At 43.2% G+C, this 12,866-nt stretch overlaps 1 protein-coding gene across 4 annotated transcripts in view; it reads left to right on the top strand.

Annotated features, from left to right (window-relative positions):
* Nucleotides 1-218: 218 nt before the first annotated feature.
* Nucleotides 219-12,866, top strand: part of AUTS2 (activator of transcription and developmental regulator AUTS2) — a 1,593,647-nt gene continuing 1,580,999 nt past the window's right edge. For all 4 annotated transcript variants that reach the window (XM_033921209.1, XM_033921212.1, XM_033921211.1 and 1 more), the window contains exon 1: nt 219-527. In XM_033921209.1, coding sequence (XP_033777100.1) covers nt 219-527 — 309 coding nt within the window. The remainder of the gene's footprint in view (nt 528-12,866) is intronic.

Raw genomic sequence — 12,866 nt, forward strand, 5'->3', positions numbered from 1 at the left:
AGAGGAATCTCTGTGTTCCAGTGGAATCGCACTACGATCCCTTTTGATCCATAAACCCCCCCCCCTCCCTCCCTCCCTCGAAATCCCTTCTTCTCCACTCTTTCCCCCCACCCTTTTCCTCTTCTTGCACGGGGTGGGGTGGTAAAGAGAGAGGGAGGGGGTGGGTTTCTTTTTTTTTTTTTTTTTTTTGCTAAAGCGCATCGCCGCGCTGGGGAGCCATGGATGGTGCACGGCGGTGCAACGGGCTCCGGAGGAAGAGAAGGTCCAAATCGGAGCGGGACCGGGAGAGGCGATCCAAAGGCGGCTTCGGAGAGGGGCGAGGAGGAGGAGGTGGGGCGGGCGGCGGGGCTGCTTCCCGGACCCGGGCTTCGCTGTCCTCCTCCGGGTCGGAGAGGGAAGACAATGGGAATCCATCCTCGTCCCGACCCAGGCGCCCCAGGAGGAAGAGGAAAGAGTCTTCCTCGGCAGAAGAAGACATCATAGACGGCTTTGCCATGGCCAGCTTTGTCACTTTTGAAGCCCTGGAGGTGAGTGGGGGAAAAAAGGATGTGTTTCAAGGTCTTTATTGTGGCTTTTAGGGGGTGGGGGGGGGGGGAAGGGGGAGGAGAAGGAGAAGGAGGAGGGGGCTGCTGAGACGTTGTCTGGGTCTCCGGTTTGCTGCTGCCTATCTCCCTGCTGCTGCCCCCTCCCTCCTTGTCCCCACCTTGTGCAGGTTTATTGATTTTTATTTTTTTTTATGTTGGAAAAAGAAAAAAAATAATAATAATGCTGAATATAAATGTATATTTTGGGCTCAGCTCGAAATCGTGGCTTTGCAGTTGCATTTGGGGAGTGGTGTTGGAGCCTCATTTTTGTGGGTTGGTCGGGGAGCGGTTTGGTTACTGGTGGTGGGTGCTTTGATTCTAGACGGTGGAGGAGAAACGCGATTCCCCCTCCCCCCTCCTTTATTCTGAGCGTGGCCGGGGTGATCCCTCTCTCCGAAGGGGTTAAATAAGCACCATATATATATATAACACACACAAAAGCACAATCAGCTGTACTTATATAACATTATTGTGTCCTTCAGTGGGATTCCTTATTACTTGCCTACCTGTACGTTTGTTTTGTTTTTTTTTTTTAATTAATATTTCTCGGGGTAATTGCTAATTAAGAGGGACCCCTTGTTAGTCGGATTGCACTGAGCTACCGATTTTGTAAAAGAAAAAAAAATGTGAAATCGAAGGAAAGGAAAATATCTTTTTAACTGGACTGGCTGCATTGTGTTGGCAGAAAGTGCATTGCTGCTTAAGAAAAGATGTGACAGTGGTTTGCTTGTGACAGGACCTTACTCTCCCCCCTGCATCGGTGTTGAAATTGAAATAAAACTTTTTTTTGGGGGAAAAAAATGTAATTTGCTTTTAATTTTGCTGCTTTTTTAACCAGCGAAGGCTGTGACAGGAGGTAAATGCTCTGGATTCCTGTGTTAGCATTAAAAATATCACCTCATTGTCAAGGTAACCTTGCTGTAGGAGCTAGGAGTTGGGGGATCCTCTGATTTACTGCTCAGACAGGTTTTTAGCAGAAGTAGAATTGGAATTGGACATGGAATCCAAGGTGGTGTGTGCATGGCTCTTGGTACAGTGTAACACAGTTGATTTATGAATGTTCTGGCTGTCCTTTATAACTTTGTTGGAAGGAAAAAAAATAAGTCACCTCTCCTTGAATATATATGATGAAACCGCTTGTGCTGTGATCTTAAAGGCTGCTCTGAATGAGAATTCAAAATTCCTGTCTGCCTGCTCGGGACACATCAAAGAGCTGTTACAAGTGGTTAGTGATTTGATTCCCTGCATCAATGATACAGCAGTCAAATGGTTATGGATGGTTCATAGGGTGTCCCCCCCCCCCCTTTTTATGCTGACAGCAGCTGTTCTTCATCTTTAAAAATAAATGTATCAAATGGAAGAATAAGATTTTTACCTCCTTGCTTCTGAGCAATACATTCCAAGCACCAGTCTTGGGGCTTAGCACGACTTTTCAGGACCCAGGGATCAAGTGATGTGTCATTCCATCAGAGTACAGTAACACACTTCAGATCAAGTTCTGTCCCTTCCAGGAGTGTCCCAATCCAGAATCATGCTCTGACTTTTTTTTATTTATTTATTTACATTCTGCATATCCTGTGGATTACAAATTATTTAGGTACTAAAGCATTTTTCTCAATCTGTCCCAGTGGGTTCACACTCTATGTAATGTATCTGGGGCACTGAGGGATTAAGTGATTTGCCTAGGGTCACAAGGAGCAGTGTGGGATTTGAACCCACAACCCCAGGGTGCTGGGACTGTAGCTCTAACCACTGCACCACACACTCCCCACACTGTGCAGCATGTCCCTCTAGCAACTGCACCACCTGCACCATAGCCCCTAGTGGGGAGACAATGGATGGAGGAGAATGTTTGCCCCATCTTCCTTGCACACTGTATGGATGCGCTGCTCACACAGCCCTTGGACAGCCCAGGCCCCTCCCCCCCCACACACTTAACGCAGGATTTTGCCTGCACAGTATTTTTGCCATAGCTGGAGAATGAGGAGAAGCCACTTGGATGTTGGGGTAGAAAAGAGGGGTGCTGAAGGTTCCACCCTCTCTCCCACCATGTTGCGCCCTTAGCAGAAACGGTTGCTGGTAATAACTGCATTGCTGCTTTCTTGTGAAATCCATTGTCTTGGGAATGGTAGGCACGAGAGCAGGGGCATCATGGCGATCTGAAGCCTTCTGCAACTTTTGGGGGTTTTATTTGCAAGCACAATTCAGAGGACATGTGCTTATTGGGAATCTCCTTTGATGTCTTCTCTACGAGCTTCTTTCCCAACATGTGTGCAGAAAGTTTCAGCAGATGCAAACAACAAGCTTTAAAAGCTGTTAAAAAAAATCCTGAATGTTCAAATCTAAGGTGAAATTTTGCCTGCAGACCAAAGGCAGAAAAATGGTCTCATGCTGGCAAACATTAGTTGTTAAAATTTGAGTACATGTTCTTTAGAACAGCTATGACTAGTTAAAACATACTGATTTAGGCCCTCTTTTACTAAGCCGTGGTAGACCCGGGGCACTAAATGCTTCGACGCTGCTCTGACACTCATAGGAAAGTGGTGGAACAGCGTTAGGAGCATTTAGCGTTCCGGGCAACGGTAGAAACCTCTACTGCAGCTTAGTAAAAGGAGGGGGGAGGGATTAGTTTGTCCAAGAACTACAGAACCCCCCCATCCCAGCTAGTTAGCAATTGCATGTTCAACAAGCCAAATATTTTGGAATATGAACCGTAACAACATTCTGTCTTTTGAACTATGCCGTTTACACTTTTTAAATAATTATAGTTGTTGTTTAGAAATGTGAATGCGTGGTGTTCTTCAGGTTGGGTTGTTTTTTAAATTTTTGCTGCAGTTGAATATATAGGTTTGGTTGAGGTCTTCGTCAAATAACTAGTGAGAGGTTAGCCCCCCCCCCTTATGCTGTCATCCATTTGGGCATGTAGTCATGCCTGTGGGGCTCCTTCTGCTATGAAATTAATTTTACCAGCTGTTTGATGTTAAAATCAGTAGTGGTGATTTCAGGGCCATGGCATTATAAAAGGATAACATTTTGGAGGACATTTAATTATTTTTTTTGTATTTATACACTGCTTATAGCCTTAGGAGGAATTTTTATAACTGGCGCTGATACAAATGCTGTTAGAAACAGCAAAAAATCCTGATGTTCAAGCGCCTACCGATGCCTAAATAGAAGCATCTATATAGGTGCGATTCAGGGCATAGATAGGCAGCGGAAATGTAGGCCCAGAAAACCCTGGTCTACATTTCCAGTGCCTATCTTGCCCGGAGGTGTGATTCTGTATAAGTCACTGTCGCATGATTGACAGGCAATTGGTGACTGCCGATAGTTGCGCTGTATACAGAATCTGGCCGTAAGTGGTTTACATTCAAGGACTGAAATGTTTCTTCCTATCTCCCTTGGTGGGCTCACAATCTGACGTACCTGGGGCATTGGAGTGTTAAGTGATTTGTCCAGGGTCACAAGGAGCAGCGCTGACCTTGAACCTGTAACCTCAGGGTATTGAGGCTGCAGCCCTAACCCTTAGGCAACTCCTCCACTCTGTGCTAATGTCATTACAAGCATTATTTACTATAGGATAAAATGAAACCTGTGACGATAACACACACGGATGCCATTTATTTAACAAGTGACCCCCTTTAGAGGGTCAGTATGATGCTTTCTTAATGAAAAACCTCTGGAGGTTTAATGTTACTTCCTTCTGCACTGTGTGTTTGTACTGTAAAGGCTGATAGCAGATTACCTCGAATTCAGACAAAACAATGTCCCAAATACTGACTGGGCCATTTTTTTATCATTGATACCCTAACGGCTTTGAACATAAGAATAGCCTTACTGGGTCAGACCAGTGGTCCATCGAGCCCAGTAGCCCATTCTCAGGGTGGCCAATCCTGGTCCCTAGTACCTGGCCAAAACGCAAAGAGTAGCAACATTCCATGCTACCGACCCAGGACAAGCAGTCGCTTCCCCTCTGTCTTTCTCAATAACAGACTATGGACTTTTCCTCCAGGAACCTGTCCAAACCTTTGGCTAGTTTGATACAGAGAACATAATCCTAAAGTCTGTAAAATTCTTGATGCATATAACTTGTCAATAACAGAAATACAGATTCATGTCCATTGATGTAATTTGTCTGGAACCATACTGGAAAAGGCCTATGCTAAACTGAAAGAGGATGCAAACAAAGAAATGAATGAATGGCATTAGAAAAAGTTCATTTGGAGGGAATCCATCAAGGGGCGCTAACTGATTTAGCACATGCTAAATGCTAAGACACTCATATTCCTATGAGCATCTTAGCATTTAGCACGCACTAATTGTTAGTGTGAGCTAAATCAGTTAATGTGCTCTAACCCCTCCCCACCTTATGAAGCTACAGCCTCAGCACCCGGAGGTTGTGGGTTCAAACCCACATTGCTCCTCGTGACCCTGGTCACCTAATCCCTCCCATTGACCCGGGTACATTAGATAGATTGTGAGCCCACCAGGGCAGACAGGGAAAAATGCTTGACTACCTGAATAAATTCATGTACACTTCTCCCTCAATATTCGCGGGGATTAGGGGCAGAGCCGGCCTGCGAATATTAAAAAACTGCAACTAATATTCGGGTCGGTTCTGACCCACCCCCGCCTTCCCCCGGAATCCCGAACCTTACCTTAAGCCCTCAGAGACTCCCCGGAACCATACCTGGTGGTCTAGCGGGCTTTAGGGGCAGGCGCGATCTTCCTATGGTCCTGCCCCGTGCAGATCACTCATAGGAAATGGCTGCCGTGAGCTCCCGTCGTAGTCTGCCCCAAGAGCCCGCTAGACCACCAGGTAAGGTTCTGGGGAGTCTTAGAGGGCTTAAAAATAGCCCCCCAAATTAAAATAATGTTAAAAAAAAAAAAAAAATCATGAATAACTGAATCCGCGGATTCAAAGGGAGAAGTGTAAACCGTTCTGAGTTTCCTTGGGAAAACAGTATAGAAAATTGAATAATAAAATGAATACTCCATTTTAAGCTGTGTAAGGTGCACATTAGCTCCTAACACAGCTTAATAAGAGGGCCCCTTTGTCAGTACACATTCACTTTCCTTAGCATGACTTAAAATACAAGTACAGTAGAGTCATTAGACCTTCACTAGTGTGACCATCTGTCTTATCTGACAGACCTCCCCCGCCCCCGTGATGTCATTGCATCACAGTTAAGAAGAGCGGCTACTCTTTCCGTTTTCTGGTGTAGCATACAGTGAAATTTCGCACCTGAGACAACTTGTTGTGGACTTGGGACCTTGCTTTTACTGCAGAATAGCACTATTGTGACCCAGGACCCTGATAGCGCTGCCTTTATTTATGCATTGTTTCAGGTGTTACCATTGTTTTCCGTATTACCCCGATTTTTCATTTATCTGATGATGGGTTGGACTCGTTTACATCAGATAATCAAGACTACTGTATTTAGCATATGCAAAATTTAATGAGCTTGTGTTAACCTAGGAATTTAATTTTTCATAACTGATTTAAGTTCAAAAGTTCAAAAATGCATTCATTTTATTATCATTATTAAAATGTGTGGAATGAACCAAAGAAAGCCATAAAAAAAATCAGCAAAAAAAGACTGAAAAGTTTAAAAAGGATATAAAAATCTTTTGCCTGCGCACATTCGGAGTTTTTTCCTGTTACCGATTTTTTATTCTAGTGTAGAATAAACCGATAACTGACTTTTATATGTTTTGGGCTTTAAATGGCACCCAATCACAGGCACTGAAATGATGTGCACTTAGTGCAAAGCAGTTCTGCATGGAAAGGTCTTTATGGAATACTAGCTTAAGGCATGTAAACTCTTAGCTTTAGATGTGAACATTTACATCTGTCATAGGATGGAAATGGAAGTATTCTATAACTCTGCCCCTAAATCCTGGGAACACTCTTGACCCATTCAAAAATGGAATCAGTGGAATTGCCCAAATGAATCACACAAACTAAAGGGCATCCATTCAATCGCTGTAAAAATTTTTTCTTTGTATTATATTCAATTGCTCTGAATTTTTTTTTTCCTTAGATTAGTTTGTAGAATAGATGTGGACCACTCCTGACCCACTCATGCCTCTCCCTTGGCCATGCACCTTTTGGAGTTGTGCAACAGAAGAACTGAGCGCATAGCTTACAGAATCGGTGCTGATTACAGATCCACGCTTAACCAGTGCCAGTAATTAGTGCTGATTAGCGCTTGTTAAACTAGATTATTGATATATTTTGTCACCAATTTGCAGTTGTGTCATCAAAACTGCCTGTACTAATATCCTAAATTGTTCAACTTCTAAGCTTCCTTGGTACCATAGAACGTTTTCTTTATTTCACTATTTACCTGAGGAGTTAAAGATAATATTGAGTCAACGATGGGTTGTGCTTAGGCACCTAGAGTGCCGTAACTTTTGCATGTGTACACGGGTCTGGGGATGGAGAGTGGGTATGCTCTGTGCTAATAGCTCAGCTTAGCTAACCATGAGCTAACCGACTAGCCCATGTGGTCAGTACATACCTTATACATAATGGGTGGCAGTAGGAGCTCACACACTAATGGGAAAATTTGCGTGTGGCAATTAGTGAAAATAGAAAAGGTCAGCCATTTACCCCTGTGGTAAAAATGGCCTCCACATGGCAGTGGCCCACATAAGGATGCACTAAGGCCACGTTTTACTACAGTTGGTGGATCTCTTAGTTTTTTTTCTTATTCAATTTCAGAAGACAAAAAAGCTATCCAATTTTCAATTTTAAAATAGAACCTAATTTTTCTTTAATGTCGGACATTAATTTTGGAAGTGTAATTAAGAGTGTAATATTATCATAAATGCAATGAAGGTTTCTAACTTTTAAAACTTTAAAAAAAATTTTCCAAAAATTTTAATCCACTCGAACCCCCTATATTCATTTAAGAAAAAAGGCTTTATTACTCATTTTTTACTTTGAAGTCAGCACAGGGAAAAATCTGTAAAATATTATTGTGCAAAACTGAAACAAATAAAAAGTAGTGTAAAAAAAAAAAAAAAGCATTGTTGGATTATATAGTATGATAGCGTAGGTATGAAAATGGAACTTTATAGAGGGTCATTTTATAATTCTGCAGATTTTAGTATGCAAAATTATGTGCACAAGTTATAGAATAATTACAATTTACATGTATAATTTGTTAAATTAGATGGTAATTAGAACTGACAACCAATAATTGGCAGTAATTGGAATTAATTGGCACAAACATGTGTAACCGCCCTTAATTATTCTATAACCTTAGGGGTCAATATTCAGAGTGATTTAATCATCCAAAAATGTTTTTTGGTTGGTTAAATTACTTGCTCGGGTAATGCCACTGAAAATGACTGGTTAATGCCTAATGCAAATCTGACTCTCTTGGGGGCGTTCTAGGGCGGAGTCAGTACTTGGCCGGTTAAGTGCTGAAATTCAGGACTTAACTAGCCAAGGCCACCATATAAATAGCACCACATAAAAGTCAGTCTTATATGGTGCGTAATAGCCAGCTAAGTGCTGAATATGTCGCTTATCACCTGTTGACGAATTTCTCCCCTAAGTGATTTATCACACTTTTACGAATGCATAGCGCGGGTTTTAGCACCAGCAGCGGCGGTAACTGCTCCGACGCTCATGAGCTGTAGGAGCCTGGGCCAATCGGGGCTTGTTTTAAAATGTGTATATATATATGTGATTCATTTATGGCGCATTTGTAGTTTGAAAATCAATAAAGAATTTTAAAAAAAACCCCAGAACATTAAGGTTTTAGAATACTTTCAGATAACACATGTAACTCACAGCAGTTAGGTGTGAACATTTACCGTACACCAGCCTCTGACATGACGTATGTGCTTATAACCAAAGTTACTCTCTCACCAAGATATATATCAAGCTCAATATATACCTGAAACTCCTCACCTCTAATGTATAACCCCTAGTTCCTCAGAAGTACCACCCGGACTCAAAAGCTTTCACGGCCATAGGCTTTATGTACGACCTCCTCACTGGAGCCGTTATCAATTTTTACTCACAAACTTTATTTTTAAATTTTTATTTAACAACCCTTCTAGCTTATTTCAAGGGTACTTAGCTTTTAATTGTGTCTTCTTTTGAAGGAAATAGCAGCCAACATGTTTCACCCACAGAAGGTTTTTTTCAAGGCTTATCATCCCTTAGCAAGCTTTACACCGACATATATGACCACTGAATGTTGATTAAGCACTAAATTGCAGATTTATGTGTGTCTTCCATAATGGAAGTTATGAACATAATAATGGCAGTTTACCGTATTTTTCGCTCCATAAGACACACCTTTTCCACCCCCAAAAAGGGGGTGGAATAAGGGTGCGTCTTATGGAGCGAATACCATAACCCCCCTCCCCCCCCCACCCCGGTACCTTTTTGTACTCCTCCCCGGTACCTTTTTCTACTCCCGGCACTTCCCCTGCTGGATGGCTGCGGCAGTGAGAGGCAGAGCGGCGAACAAGGCAGGCGCAAGCTTCTCGCGTGCCTGCTTGGTCTCGTGCCACTGCGTGAATGACTGTCATCGGTTCTCATGAGATCTGACGGCAACCATTCACGCAGCGGTGCGGGACCAGGCAGGCGCACGAGAAGCTTGCGCCTGCCTTCGTTCGCCGCTCTGCCTCTTGTTGCCGCAGCCGTCCAGCAGGGGGAGTGCCGGGAGTGTGCACACTTCATTCGTCTATCTGCAATGTGTTAAGCCTGGGTGGGGCAGTCTCACAAGGGCGCCTTCTGGAATGTTGGAATGCTACAATTCCCAGGTAACCCGGCGGCAGTTTCGTTGCCGAAAGTTATGAGTGTCCATATACTTCATTCATCTTCAGGATACGCTAAGGGCGATGGCGCCAGCTGCTGCGATGGATACTTTTACTGTTTGCCTGTTTGATGTTGACGGAACCCTTACAGTTCCCAGGCAGGTAAAAGACTTTGCTTTAATGTCTTTGTTTACTTATTTGCATTTTTAAAAAAAATCAGTCGTTAGCTCAAACAGCCCCTGTTTATTCTCGTTATTACGGTAGATTGATTTCTTTTATTTGTCTTTGACTTCCAAGAGTGTTGGGTATTGTAAGGATGTTCTTTCATGTTTGTGTTATGAATCGGTCTGTATAAATTTTGAAATTTGGCAGTTGGTGTAATTAATTTTAATTTACAGCAATAAAATAAGTTGGAGATGAATTTTGTGTTATAAAGCCTTGCTAGAAGGCCCCTGCGGTCATCCCCAAATTCCTTCAGTGGTCTATTTAGCTTTTGCCGGGATTAAAAAAAAAGTAAAATGCTAAAGGGGGGAGTATGGGGGGAGGGGGGAGAACAAAAAGGTACAGGGGGCCCTGCCGGGATTTTAAAAAGTAAAAAAGGTACGGGGGTCACCCCTGCCTGCTTGCCACTAGGCCTGCCTGCCCTGTCCCTACCTGCCTGTCAGCCATTAGGCCTGCTTGCCCTTTGTCCTGTCCCTGCCTGCCCTGTCTCGGCCAACCACTAGACTACCAGAGGGGGCACAGGGTTCAGAGCTTGGCAAGGAGTGTAGGGTTGTGTACAGAGCCTAGCAGGGAGAATTTGGTTCAGAATGTTTTTTTTTCTTGTTTTCCTCCTTTAAATTAGGATGCATCTTATGGTCAGGTATGTTCCATGGAGCAAAAAAATACAGTATGTATATAATTGCTGAAATAAAAATTCATGCTTAGCACCAAGCATTTGTGCATCTATCTTTAGGCCAATGTCTTTCAAACTTCTGGAAGCCGTGGCACACTAAATCCTGTGCTGCTTCTGGAGGGCATTCGGAAGTGCACGGACTTCAATGCGATGATGTCATGTACATCTGTGACATCATCACATTGACATCTGTGCATGCGCATGGACCCTTCAAATGGGCACCTGGGCTGCCAGTGGGAGGTGCTGCAAAGAGGAAAGTCACGTACAGGAGGAGAGGTGCCGATGAGGAGGAGTGATTCCAACATCGGCTAATTGCCTACAGATTTGCTGTGAGAGGCATGTCCTGTAGGCAGCCAGTGTCTCACCTCCTCATCGAAGTCTCGTGGCACACCTAAAATCTCGCCGTGGCACACAGTTTGTAATACACTGCTGCTGGCTTATTCTATGTTGTTACCAAATATCTAATCTATATAAAACACCTGTGTGAGACTTATTTATTTATATATTAAAAAGTTTTCTATACCATTTAAACCATTTACATATCTTTATATACATAGTTCAGTAAAACAACAGTGATGTCAGGGATATGATATAAAACTAGGATGTTTTCAGTACACTGAACCCTAGAGCGATTAAAGGAATTTTAAGACCTTTTGTTAAAAAATTTGCTTTCCCATTCACATCCCAGACATTTGAAACCATTGATTTTTGCGAAGAAAATATGATTTTTGAATGTATTTCATTTTGTTTGAGTATATTCTTTGATATTAATCTATATCGATTTCTTTGTAGCTTGTATCCTGTTTTTAATTTTGTCTGCTGCTGAGGGCAACTATTTTTTTGGCTGGGAAGATGGTAGATAGATATGCTAAAGTTTGTTGGGATCCTGATTCTTGGAAAGGCACTCGGCCAACACAAATGTTTGTTCTTGTTGCATTTGAATGGAGCTGTGCTATTGGTAAAGCAGCTTCCAGAGTGTCAGAATCACTGGCCCTGCAAACCAGCCCTCAGCCGGTGGTAAACTGGTGCTCTCTACACCCAGCTGCCATAGTGTTCTTCTCCAGTGGATTTTAGATGGACAGTTTTCAGTAAATCTGAAACTGCACTAGTAGGGAGAGGCGCAGATTATGAAAAACAGGTTTTTCTAACTTAAAAACTTACTCAGGTATTCCAAAGCATATACTGTATGTGGTCATTGTCAAATGCTGAGGACATAAGTGAATTCTTAAAAAAAAAAAAAAATTCTGAGCCAGCTACTAAGAGTTGCCGGTGAATCCCAGGACTAGGACTTATTTTTGGGGTAGGGTTTATATTAAGACCTACCCCGAAAATGATGCTAGAGCATATTTTCAGAGTAGGGCTTATTTTCGGGGAAACACGGTAGATTTCTTAGTAAGGTGCGGTGTGCGATGCGCTTGCAGTTAGCACATGTCTCCTGAAGATCACGGATGTCAAGTTTACAGGAGAATCCCTCTAGGTGAATGTTGCCAGGGGCAACGGCAAATGCCTATATCTTGGTGTTGTTTACAGACCCCCAAAGCAACCGGACAACATAGACAAAGAATTAATTGCAGACATCGAAACCATCACTCTGCGTGGAGACACAGTGCTGTTGGGGGACTTCAATATGCCTGATGTAGACTGGAACAAACTTTCTGCGACGACCAGCAGCAGTAAGAGGCTACTGGCCGCCATGCGGGGAGCAAGCCTCAAACAGATGGTATTGGAACCCACCAGGGATCAGGCAATTCTGGACCTAATACTCACTAATGGAGACAGTGTCCCAGAAGTTTCAGTAGGAGATGCTTTGGCCTCCAGTGACCACAGCATGGTGTGGTTTCATCTCAGGAAGGGAGTTACTAGGTCAAATACATCGACAAAGGTTCTAAATTTTAAGGGAACTAACTTCCAGAGCATGGGGGATTTTGTCTATGAGGCACTGCAAAATCAGGTGGAGGTACTATGGTCAACCCTGAAATCCACCGTGCAAGAAGCAACCAAACTCTACATAAAAACCGTGAGTAAACAACGGAGAAATAATAGACCCCAATGGTTCTCCACGGAGATCTCTGAACTAGTAAAGCAAAAGAAAAAAGCATTTCTATCCTACAAACAATCACAATGACCGGAAGCCAAAGAAACCTATCTGGTAAAATCCAGAACTGTTAAAACTACAGTCAGGGATGCCAAACTCCGGATGGAAGAAAATATAGCTAGGCAGGTTAAAAAAGGGGACAGAAGAAAGAACACAGATGGGATTGTGCACCTAAGGAAACCCGACGGTAACTTTGTAGACTCAGACTTAGATAAAGCCGAACTACTCAACAGCTACTTCTGCTCGGTCTTTACCCGTGAGGCGCTGGGATTCGAACCGCAGCTACAGACAAGAGGGTGCTCGGAGGACCCATTCCGAGATTTTGAATTCACCGAGAGCAACGTCTATCACGAACTATCGAAGCTAAAAGTAAACAAAACCATGGGGCTGGATAACCTACACCCCAGAGTACTTCGGGAATTAAGAGATGTCCTGGCGGAACCTTTAGCCGCATTTTTCAATCTTTCCCTAAGCAAGGGAAAAGTCCCCTTGGACTGGAAAACTGCTA

Source organism: Geotrypetes seraphini, chromosome 15 (genome assembly GCF_902459505.1).
Source record: "Geotrypetes seraphini chromosome 15, aGeoSer1.1, whole genome shotgun sequence".
Lineage (NCBI taxonomy): Eukaryota > Metazoa > Chordata > Amphibia > Gymnophiona > Dermophiidae > Geotrypetes > Geotrypetes seraphini.